The sequence below is a fragment of the Melanotaenia boesemani genome, chromosome 7 (assembly GCF_017639745.1).
Source record: "Melanotaenia boesemani isolate fMelBoe1 chromosome 7, fMelBoe1.pri, whole genome shotgun sequence".
Lineage (NCBI taxonomy): Eukaryota > Metazoa > Chordata > Actinopteri > Atheriniformes > Melanotaeniidae > Melanotaenia > Melanotaenia boesemani.
This window is the reverse complement of record NC_055688.1, coordinates 25030277-25054916: the sequence shown is the minus strand read 5'-3', so window position 1 is coordinate 25054916 and position 24640 is coordinate 25030277. Positions and strand designations below refer to the sequence as shown.

The 24640-nt window shown below is 41.7% G+C and overlaps 2 protein-coding genes and 1 pseudogene across 34 annotated transcripts in view; all 3 read left to right on the top strand.

Moving 5' to 3' along the window:
• The window catches only part of LOC121642654 (protocadherin gamma-C5-like), a 324465-nt gene that overhangs the window by 233762 nt on the left and 66063 nt on the right, over positions 1 to 24640 (top strand). For 2 of the 33 annotated variants that reach the window (XM_041989462.1, XM_041989432.1), the window contains exon 1: positions 10671 to 13223. The exons of 27 other annotated variants lie outside the window; for them this stretch is intronic. In XM_041989462.1, the coding sequence (XP_041845396.1) occupies positions 10791 to 13223 (2433 nt within the window). In that variant the 5' untranslated portion in view covers positions 10671 to 10790. Of the gene's footprint in view, positions 1 to 4722; positions 7150 to 7659; positions 10187 to 10670; positions 13224 to 21982; positions 24482 to 24640 lie in introns of those variants that run through there. 4 more of the 33 variants (XM_041989439.1, XM_041989475.1, XM_041989452.1 and 1 more) reach the window with 4 other exon arrangements.
• Positions 1596 to 4138, top strand: LOC121642662 (annotated as a pseudogene).
• On the top strand, positions 14174 to 16492 carry LOC121643460 (protocadherin gamma-A2-like). The gene has a single exon (XM_041990903.1). It carries the CDS (start codon positions 14174 to 14176, stop codon positions 16490 to 16492), a length of 2319 nt encoding a protein of 772 aa, XP_041846837.1.

Here is a 24640-nt window from a genome sequence, read left to right as displayed (position 1 = left end):
TGGAGTCATCCATGCAGTGCGCTCTTTTGACTACGAGCAGATCAAAGATTTCCACTTCCGCGTCAAAGCGCAGGATGGAGGCTCTCCTCCACTCAGCAGCAATGTGACTATAAAAATACTGATCCAGGACCAGAACGATAACCCTCCTCAGGTTCTGTACCCAGTCCAGACTGGTGGCTTTATGTGGTGGCTGAAATGGTTCCTCGTACAGCAGATGTGGGTTATCTGGTCACTAAAGTGGTGGCTGTTGATGTGGACTCTGGACAGAATGCCTGGCTCTCCTATAAACTACAGAAATCCACAGACAGGGTGCTGTTTGAAGTGGGATTACAGAATGGAGAAATAAGAACTATCCGCCAAGTGACTGATAAAGATGCTGTCAAACAAAGACTGACTGTTATCGTGGAGGACAACGGACAGCCCTCTCGTTCAGCTACAGTCATTGTTAATGTGGCGGTGGCGGACAGCTTCCCTGAAGTGCTGTCGGAGTTCACTGACTTGACACACGACAAGGAGTACAATGATAACCTAACATTTTACTTGGTGTTGGCTCTGGCTGTAGTTTCCTTTCTCTTCATCACGTGTTTAGTTGTTATTATATCAGTGAAAATCTACAGATGGAGACAGTCTCGCATCCTGTACCACTCCAACCTCCCTGTGATTCCATATTATCCGCCACGTTACTCAGACACTATGGGAACAGGAACTCTTCCACACGTGTACAATTACGAGGTGTGCAGGACTACTGACTCCAGAAAGAGTGACTGTAAGTTCGGCAGAGCTGGTAGTCAGAACGTGCTGATAATGGATCCCAGTTCTACAGGAACGATGCAGAGGATACAGAGTGAGAAGAGCATCCTGGATGAACCAGATTCTCCTCTAGAGGTTAGACCTAATGTGTTTAACACTGGATATCTTCTTCTTTGCTGTTATGTGCCTCTCGTCTAATATGTATTCTTACACATGAAATTGATTGTTTTTATATCAACTCTTTTGATGGAACAATTTTTTTCAACTTTTCACAAAATTTGTTTTTAATTTCTACGTTTTGCTATTTTGAGTTGGCTCCATACCAATACTTTATTTGCACTTAAAACTTCACACCTGCAAGATCTTTTTTTTATTTTTTTTCTCCCTGTAGTGTTTCCCCTATCTGTCTGTCTGTTTGTCTGTCTGTATCTGTCTATCTATCTATCTGTGTATCTATCTGTCTATCTATCTATATTTTTAATCTTGTAGTCTTAAGTTGCATATCGTTGGAATTAGAGATCGTTTATATCATTTGGGACGTTTAAGAAAATCAATTTCTGAAGTCAGACCACAAACCCTATGAAATGTATCCTTTTGCGTCTACATCTGCTATTAATTAAATAATAATAATAATAACAATAACAATAATAATAACAATAATAATATTAATATGAATGTTCTATTTTTTGACAACATTTATGGCACGATTATTCCAGCTTATGCTTTTTGGTGTTTTGAACAGAAAGGGCCGCTATTGGCCAGTGTGTGGCAGTCTTAGATAGGTCTTGTAAATGTACCTCCCCTTTAGAAATGCGGTCTAGTACACAATAACTCAGACACAAACCTCCTGCCGTCTTTTGAAAGGACATCTGCTCACGGAATTTAGAAGCTGTTATTTTTTGTTAAATATAATTTGAGTTCGCTTCGATATTTTTAAAATTGTTAATTTGGATTACCGTTTGGAATTCCACTACAAAACAATGAGACGGCAAGTACAGTTGCTCTGTTGGATTCTCTGCTTCACCTTTGTGTGCGGGCAGGTCAGTTACTCCATTCCTGAGGAGATGGAGAAAGGTTCGTTGGTCTGTAATGTAGCTCAGGATTTGGGATTAGATTTTAAAAGGCTTAAATCGGGCAAAGCTCGTCTTCATTTGGGAGACAGTGCGGAATATATCGAGCTGAACAGAGAGAGGGGTGCCCTCCTTATCAAAGAGAGAATAGACAGAGAGACGCTGTGTGGAGAAACTACGCCCTGTGCTTTACATTTACAGATGATTCTGGAAAGTCCAATGGAAATGTTTCAAATAACGATTGAAATTACAGACATTAACGATAATGCTCCCAGTTTTGCATCGAGTGAAAAACGTTTTGAAATCAGCGAGTCAGCAGTTATCGGGTCTAAATTTGTATTGGAAAAAGCAGTAGATGTTGATATTGGTGTTAATGGACTTCAAAGTTATTCGCTAAATCCAACTAAAAACTTTGAACTTAAACTGGAGAATCAAGCAGATGGAACTAAAAAGGTAGAAATGGTTTTACAAAAGCCTCTAGATCGAGAGCAGGAAGAACGTATATCATTATTATTGACTGCTTTAGATGGCGGACAGCCGCGTATGTCAGGTACCATACAAATAACTGTTAATGTGTTGGATGTAAACGACAATGCACCAATTTTCACTAAGTCAGTATACAAAGCAACGATAACGGAAAACTCTCCACGAGGAGCAAGTGTTATAACTGTTAGTGCCTCTGATAAAGACGGAGGCACTAACGGAGAAATATCATATTCAATATCAAATAGCAAGCGTCATTTATCCGATCTGTTTCAGATTAATAGGAAGACTGGTGAGGTTATATTGATTGGAGAAATAGACTATGAAAAGGTCAAACTGTTACAACTAGATGTCGAGGCTACAGATAACGGAGGACTTTCTGATTCCAGTAAGATCCTAATTGATATATCTGATGTAAATGACAACAGCCCTCAGATAAAAATACTCTCTAAATCAGACACCATTTTTGAAGACTCTCTGGAAAAAACTATAATCGCGATGCTAAGTGTGAATGACCCGGATTCTGAGAGAAATGGGAAAGTAAAGTGTAATATTGATAATGATATTCCTTTTAAAATTCAAAGTACGGTAGGTGAATTTTATAGTTTAGTCACAGAAATCACTTTAGACAGAGAACAAGCACAGCAATATGATATCACAGTTACGTGCACTGATGAAGGAGTACCCTCCCTCTCAAGTGGCGTCACTCTCACATTACAGATTTCTGATGTGAATGACAACGCACCTGTCTTTGAGAGGAGCTCATATGAGGCCTACATTGTAGAAAACAACACTCCAGGTCTCTCTATATTCACAGTGAAAGCTACAGACGCTGACTGGAACCAGAATGCTCGTGTTTCTTACATACTGGAGGACTCCTCTGTCAACGGAGTGCCAGTCTCCTCATATGTGTCCGTTAGTGCTGATAGTGGAGTCATCCATGCAGTGCGCTCTTTTGACTACGAGCAGATCAAAGATTTCCAGTTCCGCGTCAAAGCGCAGGATGGAGGCTCTCCTCCACTCAGCAGCAACGTGACTGTGAAAATATTGATCCAGGACCAGAACGATAACCCACCTCAGGTTCTGTACCCGGTCCAGACTGGTGGCTCTGTGGTAGCAGATATAGTTCCTCGTTCAGCAGATGTGGGTTATCTGGTCACTAAAGTGGTGGCTGTTGATGTGGACTCTGGACAGAATGCCTGGCTCTCCTATAAACTACAGAAATCCACAGACAGGGCGCTGTTTGAAGTAGGATTACAGAATGGAGAAATAAGAACTATCCGCCAAGTGACTGATAAAGATGCTGTCAAACAAAGACTGACTGTTATCGTGAAGGACAACGGACAGCCCTCTCGTTCAGCTACAGTCATTGTTAACGTGGCGGTGGCGGACAGCTTCCCTGAAGTGCTTGTCGGAGTTCACATGACTTCGTACACACGACAAGGAGTACAATGACAACCTGACATTTTTACTTAGTGTTGGCTCTGGCTGTAGTTTCCTTCCTCTTCATCACGTGTTTAGTTGTTATTATATCAGTGAAAATCTACAGATGGAGACAGTCTCGCATCCTGTACCACTCCAGCCTCCCTGTGATTCCATATTATCCTCCACGTTACTCAGACACTATGGGAACAGGAACTCTTCCACACGTGTACAATTACGAGGTGTGCAGGACTACTGACTCCAGAAAGAGTGACTGTAAGTTCGGCAGAGCTGGTAGTCAGAATGTGCTGATAATGGATCCCAGTTCTACAGGAACGATGCAGCGGATACAGAATGAGAAAAGCATCCTGGATGAACCAGAATCTCCTGTTGAGGTCAGTTATTTGTATTAATGCCATCTGTGGAACTCGTGAGTTATTTATATAGTTAATAGCTACACAGTCAGTTACTCTGTTTTGTTCTGGTCAGATGTCGTTTCAGCACCACGGACAGCTACAAATAGAACACAATTCCTTAATGTTTACCTTTGATACACCCCCTACACATTCTGTTGCAGTAATTTTACATTTCCCTCTAAGTAATGTTATAGGCCTACAATTTTACATTTATTCATTCGTGGCGTGGATTACAGCAGTGTAATTTATTTTATCCGTTACTACGTGATCACGAAAGATTTTAGTATTCCCACATATGTTTTAAATGAAATGTTACTGCATTATCATGTACTTTCACAATTTGAACTCGTTGTGCCGCTGTTGCCCAGTGTGTGGAAGTTTTGAACTGATTTTGTAACTCAGCCTTCCAGTTTTCCTCATTACACACAACCGAGAGACACTGGCGTATGTGGAACGGGCACTAAGAAGATCATATTTATCCACGGACATCTGCAACGGGGGCTTTCTTTTCAATTCACGAATTGGAGCATGTCTCATTTGAATCTTTAATTTCCACCTTGAATGGAATTTACTTGTAAAACGGAATCACACACGACATGTGCGGTGTGGCAGCGGCAACGAGCAGAACAATGAAACGGCAAGTACTAGTGATATCCATCCTCCACCTTAGTTTTGTTATCGGGCATGTTAGCTTTTCAATTCCAGAGGAAATGCCAAAAGGTTCTTTGGTCGGCCACATAGCACAGGATTTAGGTTTGGATGCAAAACGGCTTCGGTCAGGCAAAGCTCGCCTTTATACCGGAGACAGCACTCAGTATATTGAGCTTAATAGAGAAAGAGGAGTCCTGCTCATACAGGAAAAAATAGACCGCGAATCGCTGTGCAGACAGACAACGCCTTGTGCATTGCATTTTCAGATGACATTAGAAAGCCCACTTGAATTATTTCCAGTTACCGTTGAAATTACAGACATTAACGATAATGCTCCGGTTTTCCAAAAGGAGGAGAGGGTGTTTGAAATAAGCGAGTCGGCAGTCATCGGCTCCAAGTTCATGTTAGAAAAAGCTGTTGACCCCGATATTGGACTTAATGGTCTTCAGAGATACACTCTCGAGCCCAGTGATAATTTTATGCTTAAAACTCATGCTCAGTCTGATGGAAGCAAAAAGGTTGAAATGATTTTACAAAAACCGTTGGACAGAGAGAAACAAGAAAAACTATCGTTAGTGCTGACGGCGGAGGATGGAGGAGAACCGCAAATGACGGGAACAATGAGGATTTTCGTTACTGTGCTGGATGCAAATGACAATGCACCGGTTTTTAGCAAAACTGTTTACAAGGCAAGCATTACTGAAAATTCAGTGACTGGGACTGTAGTTACTAAGGTGACTGCCTCTGATGCAGACAAAGGTTCAAATGGAAAGGTGACATATGCCATCGGAAATAGCATGGATACAGTTTCAAAACTGTTTCATATAAATAGCGAAGGTGATCTTGTACTAGATGGACCAGTAGACTATGAAAAAGAAAAAACGTATAACCTCGATATAGAAGCCATTGATCAGGGTGGACTTTCTGATTCCAGTAAGATAATAATCGATGTAATTGACATAAATGACAATAGTCCGACCATAAATATGATTTCGACATCAAGCTCAGTACCAGAAGATTCGGCACTTAAGACAGTCATAGCTTTATTGAGTGTAAATGACCCGGATTCTGAAAATAATGGAAAGGTAAACTGTGTAATAAGTGAAAATATCCCTTTTGAAATTCAATCTACATCCAATAAATTCTACAGTTTAGTAACTGACACTGATTTAGACAGAGAAAGGGCCTCTGAATATAATATCACAGTAACCTGCTCTGATGAGGGAGTACCCTCCCTCTCCAGCAGCGTCACTCTCACATTACAGATCTCTGATGTGAATGACAACGCACCTGTCTTTCAGAGGAGCTCATATGAGGCCTACATTGTAGAAAACAACACTCCTGGTCTCTCTATATTCACAGTGAAAGCTACAGACGCTGATTGGAACCAGAATGCTCGTGTTTCTTACATACTGGAGGACTCCTCTGTTAACGGAGTGCCAGTCTCCTCATATGTGTCCGTTAGTGCTGATAGTGGAGTCATCCATGCAGTGCGCTCTTTTGACTACGAGCAGATCAAAGATTTCCAGTTCCGCGTCAAAGCGCAGGATGGAGGATCTCCTCCACTCAGCAGCAATGTGACTGTGAAAATATTGATCCAGGACCAGAACGATAACCCTCCTCAGGTTCTGTACCCGGTCCAGACTGGTGGCTCTGTGGTGGCTGAAATGGTTCCTCGTTCAGCAGATGTGGGTTATCTGGTCACTAAAGTGGTGGCTGTTGATGTGGACTCTGGACAGAATGCCTGGCTCTCCTATAAACTACAGAAATCCACAGACAGGGCGCTGTTTGAAGTGGGCTTGCAGAATGGAGAAATAAGAACTATCCGCCAAGTGACTGATAAAGATGCTGTCAAACAAAGACTGACTGTTATCGTGGAGGACAACGGACAGCCCTCTCGTTCAGCTACAGTCATTGTTAACGTGGCGGTGGCGGACAGCTTCCCTGAAGTGCTCTCGGAGTTCACTGACTTCACACACGACAAGGAGTACAATGACAACCTGACATTCTACTTGGTGTTGGCTCTGGCTGTAGTTTCATTCCTCTTCATCACGTGTTTAGTTGTTATTATATCAGTGAAAATCTACAGATGGAGACAGTCTCGCATCCTGTACCACTCCAACCTCCCTGTGATTCCATATTATCCTCCACGTTACTCAGATACTATGGGAACAGGAACTCTTCCACACGTGTACAATTACGAGGTGTGCAGGACTACTGACTCCAGAAAGAGTGACTGTAAGTTCGGCAGAGCTGGTAGTCAGAACGTGCTGATAATGGACCCCAGTTCTACTGGAACGATGCAGCGGATACAGAGTGAGAAGAGCATCCTGGATGAACCAGACTCTCCTATAGAGGTTAGAGTGTTATGATTTTGCCGCATTGTCACATTAATTTTCATAATCTCAGTTATTGGTTACCTCAGAACTTTTTATAGCGAAAGAATCCTGTAATATTTTGTTGATTTTATTTTTCTTTCTATAGTTTTTTTTTTTTTCTTTTACATAAACAATTTTCATTTATTGAACTATTACATTAACCTTTTTTCTCATACGGGATTAAAAGTACTATTGATAAATGTCTTTACTTCTTTTTCATACAGAAAATAAAATCTTTTTTCTGGGCAAAATAATCTTTAAATTAAAAGGCTAAATAAACGTTTTGCTATACATATTTGTACTTCCCATCTATGGATATGGCTTACTGTGTTATATAGTGTTTTGTTAAGTTTCTTTGTAGTTTCATGATGTGAACTCAGTGGGCCGCTGTTGACCAGTGACTTGTTTTAAACCATTTAGGGAAAACATACTCTGTTCTCTCATAGAAGTGATGGGGTCCTAAGAGCACTAAATGATCGACTGTGGACAAAGCAACAGTCAAAGAATACCGGGAGTCGCAATATTTTTTGTGGACACGTATTTGAAGAAGGCGGTGTGTTATATTTGCCCCGACAACGCAAATTGCAAAGAGGGAAACGTTATTTTTGGTCCTACGGATTTGCCTGAAAGAACAATGAAACGGCAAGTAGCACTGTTTCTCTCGGTTATCTCTCTACACTCGGTATTCGGTCAGGTCAGCTATTCCATTCCGGAGGAAATGGCCAAAGGCTCCTTGGTCGGTAACATAGCTCAGGATTTAAGTTTGGATGTGAAACGACTACAAGCGGGTAAAGCTCGCATCCACACCGGAGACAATACAGAATACATTCAGCTGAACAAGGAAAAAGGACTGCTCGTCGTCAAAGAAAAAATAGACCGCGAAGCTCTCTGTGACCAGACAACGCCTTGTGCTTTACATTTTCAGATTGCCTTAGAAAGCCCAATAGAAATATTCTCAGTTACTGTAGAAATCACGGATATTAATGACAATGCTCCTATATTCCAAAAGGAAGAGAGCACGTTTGAAATAAGCGAGTCTGCGGTCATCGGCTCTAAATTCATGCTAGAGAAAGCAATAGACCCAGATATAGGAATAAATGATATTCAGAGTTATACACTGAAACCCAGTGACAATTTTATCCTTAAATTACACAGTCAGGCCGATGGCGGTAAAAAGATTGAGATGATTTTACAAAAACCTTTGGATAGAGAGAAACAGGAGTTTGTATCATTGTTGTTAACGGCTGTTGATGGAGGAGAGCCGCGGCGGTCAGGGACAATGCAAATTCATATTACAGTATTAGACGTTAATGATAATGCTCCCGTTTTTACGCAGAACGTTTATAAAGCGTCTGTTCAAGAGAACTCGGTCAAGGGAACAATCATTACCAAAGTGAGTGCTTCAGATGCAGACAAAGGCTCGAATGCAGAGATAAGCTATGTAATTGCAAATAGCATGAGGGATATTTTGACATTATTCCACATTACTGAAGATGGTCATCTTATACTAAATGGCCCCATCGATTATGAAAAAGCCAAAAAGTATGAAATTGATATAACTGCGACGGATCGCGGAGGTCTCTCTGATTCAAGCAAAGTAATAATTGAGATAGTTGACATAAATGACAACAGCCCTGTTATAAATATAATTTCATCAACAAATTCAGTAAGAGAAGATTCAGCTTCAAACACAGTGGTAGCTGTAATGAGTGTAAATGACCCAGATTCTGAGGAAAATGGAAAAGTGCGATGTTCAATTGAGAAAAATACACCTTTTACGATTATTTCTGCATCCAACAGCCTTTATAGCTTTGTTACAGACACTGATTTAGACAGAGAGAAAATTTCTGAGTATAAAATCAAAGTAACCTGCACTGATGAGGGCGTGCCCTCCCTCTCCAGCAGCCTCACTCTCACCTTACAGATCTCTGATGTGAATGACAACGCACCTGTCTTTGAGAAGAGCTCATATGAGGCCTACATTGTAGAAAACAATACACCAGGTCTCTCTATATTCACAGTGAAAGCTACAGACGCTGACTGGAACCAGAATGCTCGTGTTTCTTACATACTGGAGGACTCCTCTGTTAACGGAGTGCCAGTCTCCTCATATGTGTCCGTTAGTGCTGATAGTGGAGTCATCCATGCAGTGCGCTCTTTTGACTACGAGCAGATCAAAGATTTCCAGTTCCACGTCAAAGCGCAGGATGGAGGATCTCCTCCACTTAGCAGCAACGTGACTGTGAAAATACTGATCCAGGACCAGAACGATAACCCTCCTCAGGTTCTGTACCCTGTCCAGACTGGTGGCTCTGTGGTGGCTGAGATGGTTCCTCGTTCAGCAGATGTGGGTTATCTGGTCACTAAAGTGGTGGCTGTTGATGTGGACTCTGGACAGAATGCCTGGCTCTCATATAAACTACAGAAATCCACAGACAGGGCGCTGTTTGAAGTAGGATTACAGAATGGAGAAATAAGAACTATCCGCCAAGTGACTGATAAAGATGCTGTCAAACAAAGACTGACTGTTATCGTGGAGGACAACGGACAGCCCTCTCGTTCAGCTACAGTCATTGTTAACGTGGCGGTGGCGGACAGCTTCCCTGAAGTGCTCTCGGAGTTTACTGACTTCACACACGACAAGGAGTACAATGATAACCTAACTTTTTACTTGGTGTTGGCTCTGGCTGTAGTTTCATTCCTCTTCATCACGTGTTTGGTGGTTATTATATCAGTAAAAATCTACAGATGGAGACAGTCTCGCATCCTGTACCACTCCAACCTCCCTGTGATTCCATATTATCCTCCACGTTACTCAGACACTATGGGAACAGGAACTCTTCCACACGTGTACAATTACGACGCTTGCAGGACTACTGACTCCAGAAAGAGTGACTGTAAATTCGGCAGAGCTGGTAGTCAGAACGTGCTGATAATGGACCCCAGTTCTACAGGAACTATGCAGCTAATACAGAATCAGAAGAGCATCCTGGATGAACCAGACTCTCCTGTAGAGGTTAGAATGTTACAGTTTTTACACACCTCCAGCTAACCTTCACAAAACGGTCAACTTTATTACAGGATTGATTATTTTTGCACTCTAGATATTAACAGAACAGTAGCTCATAATGGTTTTTTTTTTTTTTTTTTTTTTTTTGTAATATGCTTCCTTTTCGCAAACATTTTTTCCTGTTTTAATGAATCTGTGTATTGTCTGTTATAGTTGTGAAAAGTTGTACTGGTTCCTTCATACTTTTCCTTTAATGCGTGTAATATTCTCTAATTTCGAGTCATTTTGCACGTTGAAAAAACTCACATTTATCGTTTACTATACAGTATATTATTTAACATCCAGGGATTGTTTTAGATGGATTTTAAAGTTTTCTTTGTAGTTTCATGAGATGAACTCTGTGGGCCGCTGTTGACCAGTGACCTGATAAAAACCATTTAAGGAAACCATCCTCTCACAGTGGGGATAAAATCCTAAGAACACTCCATAGTCGATAGAGGACCGAACAACGGACAAGTAATATTTGAAGTCGGAATTAATTTTCCGTCAACCTTCATTTAAACTCAGCACTTTTATCTGTTGGATTTGCATCAGTAAATCAGATTGTGAAATGGGGGATCTGAATGTTATTTTTTGTTCGATGGATTTGCCTGAAAGAACAATGAAACGGCAAGTAGCACTGTTTCTCTCGGTTCTCTCTCTACACTTGGTGTTTGGTCAGGTCAGCTATTCCATTCCGGAGGAAATGGCCAAAGGCTCCTTGGTCGGTAACATAGCTCAGGATTTAAGTATGGATGTGAAACGACTACAAGCGGGTAAAGCTCGCATCCACACCGGAGACAATACAGAATACATTCAGCTGAACAAGGAAAAAGGACTCCTCGTCGTCAAAGAAAAAATAGACCGCGAAGCTCTCTGTAACCAGACAACGCCTTGTGCTTTACATTTTCAGATTGCTTTAGAAAGCCCAATAGAAATATTCTCAGTTACTGTAGAAATCACTGATATTAATGACAATGCTCCTATATTCCAAAAGGAAGAGAGCACGTTTGAAATAAGCGAGTCTGCGGTCATCGGCTCTAAATTCATGCTAGAGAACGCAATAGACCCAGATATAGGAATAAATAATATTCAGAGCTATACACTGAAACCCAATGACAACTTTATCCTTAAATTACACAGTCAGACTGATGGCAGTAAAAATATTGAGATGATTTTACAAAAACCTTTGGATAGAGAGAAACAGGAGTTTGTATCATTGTTGTTAACGGCTGTTGATGGAGGAGAGCCGCGGCGGTCAGGGACAATGCAAATTCATATTACAGTATTAGACGCTAATGATAATGCTCCTGTTTTTACGCAGAACGTTTATAAAGCGTCTGTTCAGGAGAACTCGGTCAAGGGAACAATCATTACCAAAGTGAGTGCTTCAGATGCAGACAAAGGCTCGAATGCAGAGATAAGCTATGTAATTGCAAATAGCATGAGGGATATTATGACATTATTCCACATTACTGAAGATGGTCATCTTAAACTAAATGGCCCCATCGATTATGAAAAAGCCAAAAAATATGAATTTGATATAGCTGCCACGGATCGCGGAGGTCTCTATGATTCTAGCAAAGTCATAATTGACGTAGTTGACGTAAATGACAACAGACCTGTTATAAATATAATTTCATCATCAAATTCATTAGGAGAAGATTCAGCTTCAAACACAGTGGTAGCTGTAATGAGTGTAAATGACCCAGATTCTGACGAAAATGGAAAAGTGCGATGCGCAATTGATAAAAATACACCTTTTACGATTATTTCTACATCCAGTCGCCTTTACAGCTTAGTAACATACACTGATTTAGACAGAGAAAGAATATTTGCATATAATATCACAGTAACCTGCTCTGATGAGGGAGTACCCTCCCTCTCTAGCAGCGTCACTCTCACCTTACAGATCTCTGATGTGAATGACAACGCACCTGTCTTTGAGAGGAGCTCATATGAGGCCTACATTGTAGAAAACAACACACCAGGTGTCTCTATATTCACAGTGAAAGCTACAGACGTTGACTGGAACCAGAATGCCCGTGTTTCTTACATACTGGAGGACTCCTCTGTTAACGGAGTGCCAGTCTCCTCATATGTGTCCGTTAGTGCTGATAGTGGAGTCATCCATGCAGTGCGCTCTTTTGACTACGAGCAGATCAAAGATTTCCAATTCCGCGTCAAAGCGCAGGATGGAGGATCTCCTCCACTCAGCAGCAACGTGACTGTGAAAATACTGATCCAGGACCAGAACGATAACCCTCCTCAGGTTCTGTACCCGGTCCAAACTGGTGGCTCTGTGGTGGCTGAAATGGTTCCTCGTTCAGCAGATGTGGGTTATCTGGTCACTAAAGTGGTGGCTGTTGATGTGGACTCTGGACAGAATGCCTGGCTCTCCTATAAACTACAGAAATCCACAGACAGGGCGCTGTTTGAAGTGGGATTACAGAATGGAGAAATAAGAACTATCCGCCAAGTGACTGATAAAGATGCAGTCAAACAAAGACTGACTGTTATCGTGGAGGACAACGGACAGCCCTCTCGTTCAGCTACAGTCATTGTTAACGTGGCGGTGGCGGACAGCTTCCCTGAAGTGTTGTCGGAATTCACTGACTTCGTACATGACAAGGAGTACAATGACAACCTGACTTTTTACTTGGTGTTGGCTCTGGCTGTAGTTTCCTTCCTCTTCATCACGTGTTTAGTTGTTATTATATCAGTGAAAATCTACAGATGGAGACAATCTCGCATCCTGTACCACTCCAACCTCCCTGTGATTCCATATTATCCGCCACGTTACTCAGACACTATGGGAACAGGAACTCTTCCACACGTGTACAATTACGAGGTGTGCAGGACTACTGACTCCAGAAAGAGTGACTGTAAGTTCGGCAGAGCTGGTAGTCAGAACGTGCTGATAATGGACCCCAGTTCTACAGGAACAATGCAGCGGATACAGAATGAGAAGAGCATCCTGGACCAACCAGATTCTCCTCTAGAGGTTAGAATGTTACAGTGTTTGCCCACCCACAACTTACCTTCACTAAACAGATAAGCTTGCTAAAGGCTTGATCACTTCAGCACTCTGGATAGCGACAGAACATTATCTCATGTTTATGTGTGTGTGTGTGTGTCTGTCTGTGTTTCCTATTTGCAAACTTTTAGTTGTTTTCTCTGTTTTATTGGTTCTGTGTGTTGTCCTTTATAGTCATGAAAAGTTTTACTGGTTAATTTATATATGTCCTGTAGTTAATTGAGAATTTTCTCATCTCGAGGCATCTTGTTATTTAAAAATACATTGTCGTTTACGGTGTGGTATTGCATTGTATTGACCATTCATGAATTCTTCTAGATCAGTGTTTCTCAGCCCTGGTTCTCGGTGACCACTGTCCTGCATGTTTCAGAGGCGTCCATCTGTAACACACCTGACTCAAATGAATGGTTCGTTAGCAGGCTTGTAAAGAACTAAACACTCTATTCAATTTATCTGAATCAGGTGTACTGGACTTGAAAAGAACTAAACATGGAATTCAATGGTCCCTGAGGACCAGGATTGAGAAACACTGTTTTAAATGGATTTTGACATTTTCTCTGTAGTTTCATGAGATGAACTCTGTGGGCCGCTGTTGACCAGTGACCTGATAAAAACCATTTAAGGAAACCATCCTCTCACAGTGGAGATAAAATCCTAAGAACACTAGTCGATAGAGGACTGAACAACGATCAAGCAATATTTCAAGTCGGAGTGAATTTTTCGCCAACCTTCATTTAAACTCAGCACTTTGTTGGATTTGCATCAGTAAATCAGATTGTAAAATGGGGGACATGTACGTCATTTTTGGATCGATGGATTTGCCTGAAAGAACAATGAAACGGCAAGTAGCACTGTTTCTCTCGGTTCTCTCTCTACACTCGGTATTCGGTCAGGTCAGCTATTCCATTCCGGAGGAAATGGCCAAAGGCTCCTTGGTCGGTAACATAGCTCAGGATTTAAGTTTGGATGTGAAACGACTACAAGCGGGTAAAGCTCGCATCCACACCGGAGACAATACAGAATACATTCAGCTGAACAAGGAAAAAGGACTCCTCTTCGTCAAAGAAAAAATAGACCGCGAAGCTCTCTGTGGCCAGACAACGCCTTGTGCTTTACATTTTCAGATTGCTTTAGAAAGCCCCATAGAAATATTCTCAGTTACTGTAGAAATCACGGATATTAATGACAATGCTCCTATATTCCAAAAGGAAGAGAGAAGATTTGAAATAAGCGAGACTGCTGTCATCGGCTCTAAATTCATGCTAGAGAAAGCAATAGACCCAGATATAGGAAAAAATAGTCTTCAGAGCTATACACTGAAACCCAATGACAATTTTATCCTTAAATTACACAGTCAGACTGACGGTGGTAAAAAGATTGAGATGGTTTTACAAAAACCTTTGGATAGAGAGAAACAGGAGTTTGTATCATTGTTGTTAACGGCTGTTGATGGAGGAGAGCCGCGGCGGTCAGGGACAATGCAAATTCATATTACAGTATTAGATGCTAATGATAATGCTCCTGTTTTTACGCAGAACGTTTATAAAGCGTCTGTTCAAGAGAACTCGGTCAAGGGAACAATCATTACCAAAGTGAGTGCTTCAGATGCAGACAAAGGTTCGAATGGAGAGGTAAGCTATGTAATAGAAAATGGTATTGGGGATATTTCAAACATTTTTCGCATCAGTGATGATGGGAGTCTGACACTAAATGGCCCCATCGATTATGAAAAAGCCAAAAAGTATGAAATTGATATAGAGGCAGTGGACAAAGGGGGGCTATCTGATTCAAGCAAAGTCCTAGTTGACATTGTTGACATAAATGACAACAGCCCTGTTATAAATATAATTTCATCATCAAATTCAGTAAGAGAAGATTCAGCTTCAAACACAGTGGTAGCTGTAATGAGTGTTAATGATCCAGATTCTGACGACAATGGAAAAGTGCGATGCGCAATTGAGAAAAATACACCTTTTACGATTATTTCTACATCCAGTCGCCTTTATAGCTTAGTAACAGACACTGATTTAGACAAGGAAGCAGCCTCTGAATATAACATTACGATAACCTGTTCAGATGAGGGCGTGCCCTCCCTCTCTAGCAGCGTCACTCTCACCTTACAGATCTCTGATGTGAATGACAACGCACCTGTCTTTGAGAGGAGCTCATATGAGGCCTACATTGTAGAAAACAACACACCCGGTCTCTCTATATTCAAAGTGAAAGCTACAGACGCTGATTGGAACCAGAATGCGCGTGTTTCTTACATACTGGAGGACTCCTCTGTTAACGGAGTGCCAGTCTCCTCATATGTGTCCGTTAGTGCTGATAGTGGAGTCATCCATGCAGTGCGCTCTTTTGACTACGAGCAGATCAAAGATTTCCAGTTCCGCATCAAAGCGCAGGATGGAGGATCTCCTCCACTTAGCAACAACGTGACTGTAAAAATACTTATCCAGGACCAGAACGATAACCCTCCTCAGGTTCTGTACCCAGTCCAGACTGGTGGCTCTGTGGTGGCTGAAATGGTTCCTCGTTCAGCAGATGTGGGTTATCTGGTCACTAAAGTGGTGGCTGTTGATGTGGACTCTGGACAGAATGCCTGGCTCTCCTATAAACTCCAGAAATCCACAGACAGGGCGCTGTTTGAAGTGGGCTTACAGAATGGAGAAATAAGAACTATCCGCCAAGTGACTGATAAAGATGCTGTCAAACAAAGACTGACTGTTATCGTGGAGGACAACGGACAGCCCTCTCGTTCAGCTACAGTCATTGTTAACGTGGCGGTGGCGGACAGCTTCCCTGAAGTGCTGTCGGAGTTCACTGACTTCACACACGACAAGGAGTACAATGATAACCTGACTTTTTATTTGGTGTTGGCTCTGGCTGTAGTTTCCTTCCTCTTCATCACGTGTTTAGTTGTTATTATATCAGTGAAAATCTACAGATGGAGACAGTCTCGCATCCTGTACCACTCCAACCTCCCTGTGATTCCATATTATCCTCCACGTTACTCAGACACTATGGGGACTGGAACTCTTCCACATGTGTACAATTACGAGGTGTGCAGGACTACTGACTCCAGAAAGAGTGACTGTAAGTTCGGCATGGCTGGTAGTCAGAACGTGCTGATAATAGACCCCAGTTCTACAGGAACGATGCAGAGGATACAGAGTGAAAAGAGCATCCTGGACGAACCAGACTCTCCTCTAGAGGTTAGAGTGTTACAATTGTGAAATAGTATTTTAATGATTAACGTGTTTTTTCTCCATGACGGCACCATTTTTTACTTGCCATTTCCAAAAGTTTAATCATCCCATACTTCGTCACCATTAGAATCTATCTTTGTTCCTGTTTTCATCACCCTGGAGAGCAAAATGCGACCATTCATATCTCACATCTATTGTGACAGACTTTTTGTTATTGCTCATCATTATATTTCCACACTTGATATATTATGCTTAATTAAGCTACATATTTTGAAAACCCCCTTTTTTTGTTTTTTTGTTTGTTTGCTCTGAGGCAGCACAGCAACCAAACCATTGGGTTGATTTGTCACCTTACTACAATGACTACAAGAAACTAACAATAGTAGCGAGCATATGTTTTGAGAACAAAATATAAAAATGACAAAAACAGAAGGATAACCTTTAAACAGAATAAAAACCATAGTCGCTGATAAATAAAACCACCAAAAACCCAATTCCAATAGATTAAGAAAAAAAGAAAGGCATCCCACCCCCGGTTTGGAACAGGTAACTATCTACTCCTCCTCCTGATTTTTCCCTGACACTGCAACTGGCGACGGTGGTCACAAGCCGGGACCATGATGCAACCTGTTAAAATCCTACAACTCAAACCAAACCAGTGAAGTACTGCCGTGATTACTAACAGTTAAACGAAACATACCTCAGCAGGGATGATCATAGTGCTGTTTCACCTTCGGCTCAGGAGAAGTGGATTCGCTGCTATACTGATTCCCTCCCATTATAACCACCTGCATCGACTCGCTCAGCTGCTGCCAGTGTGGCTTTTTCACATACAGTAGTAGCGGTTTAAAAGTTCCCCTGTTTCCATGATGGGTCCTTGACTGGTTCTTGACTGGTCCTTGACTGGTCCTTGACTGATCCTTGGCCGATCCTTCACAGGTCTGTGGGGGTAATGTAATCCCCCGCAATGACGTCGTCAGCGAGGCTCTGCCCCTAAGCAGCCCAAGTAAAAAAACAGCTGCAATCCCTCTTTTGTCCACGGGGAGGAGCAGTGATTTGATCTTGCTGCTCTCTAAACAGTTTATAATGAGTTGTGTCGCTCATTTGTTGCATTTTTGCCAACATTTAAAAAATGATTTGATTTGAAAATGGCGTCAAATAAATGTATCAAAAAAGCCGACATGTGTAGCTAATGGTGTTATGAGGCAAAGCACAACCTCCTCAAGTCGGCTAAGTGGTGAATGTCACTAGCAGCGAGCTTTCTAAACATCCCGAGGAGCGCTGCCAGCGGTCATTTGACTGCAACGTAAATTATTCACAGTGGGGGTTGATACAGCTGCTGCATAACTGAATATTGACAAAATCATAACGTAATATCGGCAGGTAAAAATAACATAATACTGATAATGTGTAAAGCAGGGATCACAAAAGTCCGGACCCAGCCCAACCTATATTCTGAATTAGGCCTCAAAGTGCTATTATCCTAAGTAGATAAGTAAATAAATGGTTTATACTGTGAAATGAAGTGTCCCTGGATTTTATTCATAGCGATCTAGTGATAAAACGTGATAAAACGTCATACAGCTGTGTCTCAGCGGTGGGACAGCTGCCCGCCCGCTGTCTGAAGCAGGCACATGGCAAAGGCTGGTAGGAATGACAGGAACCAGCAGCCTATCATCACACAGGGTTTGTGATCTTACAGCCAATCAGAAGCAGAGTAGGGCGGGCATTTATTACAAGTCCGTAGCCTTGTTATATACGACAGTTTGGCTGAGAAAGAGTCTCCCTGAGCGGCTCTGTGGAAGTTTAGACGTGCTAAACTGCTCGTAAATATTGATGTGTTTACTTTTCCAAACAAGTAAGCAGGTAAAACTATAGACAACAACTATATAATAAAAGTCCTAAAATACCAGGTTCAGCCGTTTAGTTTTTAATACACTATAAGCATGGTAGCGTGACTGACGGTCATCAAAAGACCGCTGGCGACGCTTCCAGTGTTTAACACTAGAAAACCCAGAGATTTCTTACCCCTCTACCATGCCCAGAGTACAACCAAAAGGCTGCCCGGTTTGAAATTAACAATTCAATGGCCAACAATTAGCACCTTTACATTTGTAAACACAGCCATTACCTGCCGTTAGCTGTTCAAGCATACTCCTTGGGGGGAGGAGTGTGCTTGAAAAGAGCCTTGTGGACTGTGCTGTATAGTTTCACTCACCACAAACGGTATTTGTGCTTTTGACCATTTCTCACATTTTCATGTACCCTTTATTGAGCATTGGTCGTGTGAGTTTTCATCGTCATCACACTATTGTACGCCCAGCTTGCTTTCAAGTGAGAGATTATCACGTTTCTGTTTCCACAAAGGCAAGAAGGAAAGCATAATCAAGTATTTCAAATGAGAGATAATTACATTCCTTTTGACCTGGGAACAGAAAAGCAAAATCAATTTAATGTTCCTCACTTCCTAATATGGTGCAACAAGGTTCACAGTCCTCAATGTTTTTAGTAAAAAAAAAACAAAAAAAAAAAACACCTTACTAACAGGGTGGAATGGAACATAACAGAGTGGAACAGAATATAACAGGGTGGAAAATATTTGTTCCCAATTCCAAATAAAAACGCTTCAATGGCCAGATGATCAGCAATGAATAAAGATATTTCTACAGTGATCCAGATTTTTTGTTTGTTGTTTTTTTTGTTTTACATTTTAGATTTTGTAAGAGATGGGTGTGTTTTAACAACAGCAGTTTTATCCGTGACATTAATCGATAATTATTATCATTATCCAGTGTATAAAAATGTTGGTGTAAAAACGCCAAAGATAGATAAGCATGATGCTGAACTTCGTGGTCTTAGCTCCTGGTTTGGTGTGTCTTGTTCTGTTTATTATCATTCTGAAAGGTATACCAAGTTGTGGGCTGCATATATGCAGCCCACAACTTGAACAAAGGCTAAATTCCTCAACATTCGCACTTGCTCCATAAAATTACCATCTCCAAGGCTCCTCCACCACCACTTTGACTATGGATTGATAAGTAAATGAGCCGCAGTTTTGTAACTGTTGCATTGTCAAAACAGTTCTGTTAGTGTTGTCACACAAAATTCAGTAGACTAGTTGGTTCCTATGCAGTGAATTTACATGTTATTACAAAAATACACAATAATAAAATAGGCAAGTGGCAAGATTAGAATAATGTTATAAGTTCTGCGCAAAGACTCCTTTTTCATTTTCCAAAACAAAACTGACATAAACAATCTTGAAAAAAATGTGCACGTAGGCTATGAGGAAAGAATGAATGCAATGAAGTAGGGACTGGTTGAATAAACACGGTTTAACTGGACGCCTAAGCGAGCGCGTTGCAGGATGGCTCCAGATTTTATTGTCAAATGGTTCCAGGTCAACCAAGTCCGAACTGCTTAGAGCAGAGTCCTGCACGGTTCCGTTTTGCTACGCATACCTGCTCTAACCCGTTAGAATGACTCCCGAACCCGACTCGTCACCAATGTATTTATTCCATTTAAATCCGAACCAGACTGATGTTTAACCCGCGACCCGAGCCATTAACGCATCATTGCCATGCTGCACCGCTTCTTTTCCATTATTATAGCCTATTGTTGTTTTATCATTGTGTTAATCTAAAACACATAGATAGCCTATGAATGTTTATTTTAAGCTTGCTCAACATTTTTAAAACAGCTTTATATTCCTCTGACTGAACCATTTCAGAGTGAAGACTAAACCAGACCAGTGTGTTTTATTTTGCCACTGAGAGGGTATTTATAATAGGCTACTCGGAGATTGCTGTGCTTTAACAAAATGTAATCCACCTTTCCTGGCAGCAGCTGTGTTCTCCGTTCCTGGACTACAAATCCGGCGGCAGAAAACTCTGCTGCGCAAATACCAGCGTAAAATAAACTTTCATATATTTTCTCTGTGTTGTTGTAGTATATTCAGATGATAAAACAACAATATAATAAAAAAGAAGACTTGGAAGGAGGAACAGCGGTGCAGTAGGCTATGGCACACGTTAACGTTAAAAAGCACACTGCTTGTTGTAAATACTTGGTTTATGCTTTAAGAGGTAAATATTTTGGTTAACATGTTGAAGAAATATCGTTGTTTCTTTTTTCATCTCTTGCTATGCTATTGAATTTGGCAACATTAACATGGAAATTCACTGCATTAGGACCGACTAGCCTACTGAATTTCTGGTAGCATGACAACACAAACTGGACTCGTTTGACCACTCTTACCCAATGTGCAACAATCACAAAACTGGGTCACTTGTTCAGCTGCCTTATTGCGGCTCATTTACATATCAATCCACAGTCAAAGTGGTGGTGGAGGAGCCTAAGAGATGGTAATTTTCTGGAGCAAGTGCGAACGTTGAAGAAGGCGCATGTTCAAGTTGGAGGCTGCATACAGTACCTTTTGGAATGGTAATCAGAGCGTGTCGGGGAATAGCCCACCTGGAGGGGTGACGTAGTCGGGATTCCCGGCGAGCAGGAAGTCGCAGCACAGCGAGTGTTGGATGTCCCCCCGCGATTAGACACATTGAAGTGGAAGAAATTATCTCCGATCCTGCGTGGGGCTTTTATCTGTCGCCCTGTCTTCTTATGGAGGTGAAATAAATAATATGAGAATAAAATAACCCTTCCTAGCTACCTCAAACAGATTCTGTGTTGCTTGATCCAAATCTGATTTGTCTATGTTAATAATGCTAATATTAAAAGATTAATCAGTATGATAAATACATCCTATTGAGAATAGAGCTAGGGGCTGTGATCCAGTATTTGAAAGGTTTTATTAACCTACTAGCATTCATTTCTGAATAAAACAATTGGCAGCGCACAAGCATGTTACAATTTCACATTCCACGTCAAACGATGATTATGTATTAAGTTTTATGCATTTTTATGAATTGTGACTGGCCATCAGAGGTGCTTTGAGTGGCGCCTCTGCCGGTCAGTGTAAATTCAGATAAAATCTGACAGACTACGGGCGATGAGAAGTCTGTGAGAGAAGCGCCATCTTCTGGGTCTACCCTATATTACAAGGAATGGGTGGAGTTTGATTAAAACATCGACACTCCCAGGAGAAGGAGGGGGCCTCTCTGGCGGCTGGAAGTTGGAAGGCAGCTGGCTGGAACTGGAATGGAACTGGGCTGGAAGCCGGCAGGTATTCGGCTGGCTTTCAGCTTGGATGGGAACTTTTAAACCGCTACTACTGTATAAGGAAATAGAACGAGCTGGTGTGTTGTGCAGACTGAGCCCGCTACAGTAAAAAATAAGTCTCACTTTTTTCTTCAGCTTTCGTCCCGCCTTCATCCAACACAATTCTGCAGTTTTTATTACTGAGCTCAACGTGCCGCTGTTATCTACTCTGTTTCAAGTGTAGTATGTTGAGCAACGCCTCTTTATGTCGCTGTATCATATGTAGGCTAAAGGCAAAGCTCTGGCCGCTTTGTCTTCGCGTGTGGACCTGATAGAAACGACGTCACACAGTTGTTATCCTTTTACTGCAATTTTAAGGATCGCCTTTCTGCTTTTTTTACTTGAATGACTGTTTCTCTTTAAAACGGACTTAAAGGAAGCTGTTCTTTGCTTTTACTGTCGTTTTCTCAAACAATGAATCGGCAAGTACTGTTGTTTGTTTCATGTCTTTGTGTTCGCTCAGTTTTGGGGCAAATCAGCTACTTTGTACCGGAGGAAATGGCGAAGGGTTCGTTGGTTGGTAATATAGCTCAGGATTTGGGTTTAGATGTGAAACGGCTAACATTGGGAAATGGTCGTGTTTATTCTGGTGACAGCAGAGAGTACATAGAGCTGAATACCGAGAGAGGAGTACTCCTTGTTAAAGAAAGAATAGACAGAGAGGCGCTATGTGGTGAAACGACACCGTGCGCTCTTCATTTACAGATAGTCTTAGAGAATCCTATGGAATTTTACAGCGTTGCGGTTGAAGTTACAGATATTAATGACAATGCCCCTACCTTTGAAAAAGACGAAATAAAATTCGTAATTAGCGAGTCTGCTGTTGTTGGTGCGAAATTTGATTTAGAAAGAGCTGTGGATTTAGATGTAGGCACGAACACTCTCCAGAGCTACGTGCTCAAACCCAGTGAAAATTTTTCACTTAAGCTGCACAACCAAGCTGACGGTACCAAGAACGTGGAAATGGTTTTACAAAAACCCCTGGACCGAGAGAAAAATGAGTTCATTCATCTGGTGCTGGTGGCTGTAGATGGGGGAGAACCACAGCTGTCAGGAACGATGCAGATTCTCATTTCAGTGTTAGATGTTAATGACAATGCTCCTGTTTTTACACAGCAGGTATACAAAGTCAGTGTGGCTGAGAATGCAGCTAAAGGCACGGTTGTGACTTCTGTAAGTGCGTCAGATGCTGATCAGGGGCTGAACGGTAAATTAAGGTATTCGATAACAAATACTTTAGATGAGGTAAGACAAATGTTTGAGATCAACGAAGAAAATGGTGAAGTTCGCCTGATTGGTGGTTTGGATTATGAAAAGAAAAAACATTTTCAAATCAGTATACGTGCAAGAGACAATGGTGGATTAACGGATTCTTGCAAAGTGATTGTTGAAGTTGTTGATATAAATGACAATCAACCAACCATTAAAATTATGTCTAAATCAACTGTTATATCTGAAAATGCTGACCCTAATACAGTCGTGACAATGATTAACATCCAAGACCCAGACTCCGGTGAAAACGGGAACGTTAAATGTTTTATAAGCAATGATATTCCGTTTGCACTGAAACTAACATCAAGCCATTTTTACAACTTAGTGACAGATAGTGAGTTAGACAGAGAAGGAGCCTCTGAATATAATATAACAGTGACCTGTTCAGACGAGGGAGGACCCTCCCTCTCTAGCAGCGTCACTCTCACCTTACAGATCTCTGATGTGAATGACAACGCACCTGTCTTTGAGAGGAGCTCATATGAGGCCTACATTGTAGAAAACAACACACCTGGTCTCTCTATATTCACAGTGAAAGCTACAGACGCTGATTGGAACCAGAATTCCCGTGTTTCTTACATACTGGAGGACTCCTCTGTTAACGGAGTGCCAGTCTCCTCATATGTGTCCGTTAGTGCTGATAGTGGAGTCATCCATGCAGTGCGCTCTTTTGACTACGAGCAGATCAAAGATTTCCAGTTCCACGTCAAAGCGCAGGATGGAGGATCTCCTCCACTTAGCAGCAACGTGACTGTGAAAATACTGATCCAGGACCAGAACGATAACCCTCCTCAGGTTCTGTACCCAGTCCAGACTGGTGGCTCTGTGGTGGCTGAAATGGTTCCTCGTTCAGCAGATGTGGGTTATCTGGTCACTAAAGTGGTGGCTGTTGATGTGGACTCTGGACAGAATGCCTGGCTCTCCTATAAACTCCAGAAATCCACAGACAGGGCGCTGTTTGAAGTGGGCTTACAGAACGGAGAAATAAGAACTATCCGCCAAGTGACTGATAAAGATGCTGTCAAACAAAGACTGACTGTTATCGTGGAGGACAACGGACAGCCCTCTCGTTCAGCTACAGTCATTGTTAACGTGGCGGTGGCAGACAGCTTTCCTGAAGTGCTCTCGGAGTTCACTGACTTCACACACGACAAGGAGTACAATGATAACCTGACTTTTTATTTGGTGTTGGCTCTGGCTGTAGTTTCCTTCCTCTTCATCACGTGTTTAGTTGTTATTATATCAGTGAAAATCTACAGATGGAGACAGTCTCGCATCCTGTACCACTCCAACCTCCCTGTGATTCCATATTATCCTCCACGTTACTCAGACACTATGGGGACTGGAACTCTTCCACATGTGTACAATTACGAGGTGTGCAGGACTACTGACTCCAGAAAGAGTGACTGTAAGTTCGGCATGGCTGGTAGTCAGAACGTGCTGATAATGGACCCCAGTTCTACAGGAACGATGCAGAGGATACAGAGTGAAAAGAGCATCCTGGACGAACCAGACTCTCCTCTAGAGGTTAGAGTGTTACAATTGTGAAATAGTATTTTAATGATTAACGTGTTTTTTCTCCATGACGGCACCATTTTTTACTTGCCATTTCCAAAAGTTTAATCATTCCATACTTCGTCACCATTAGAATCTATCTTTGTTCCTGTTTTCATCACCCTGGAGAGC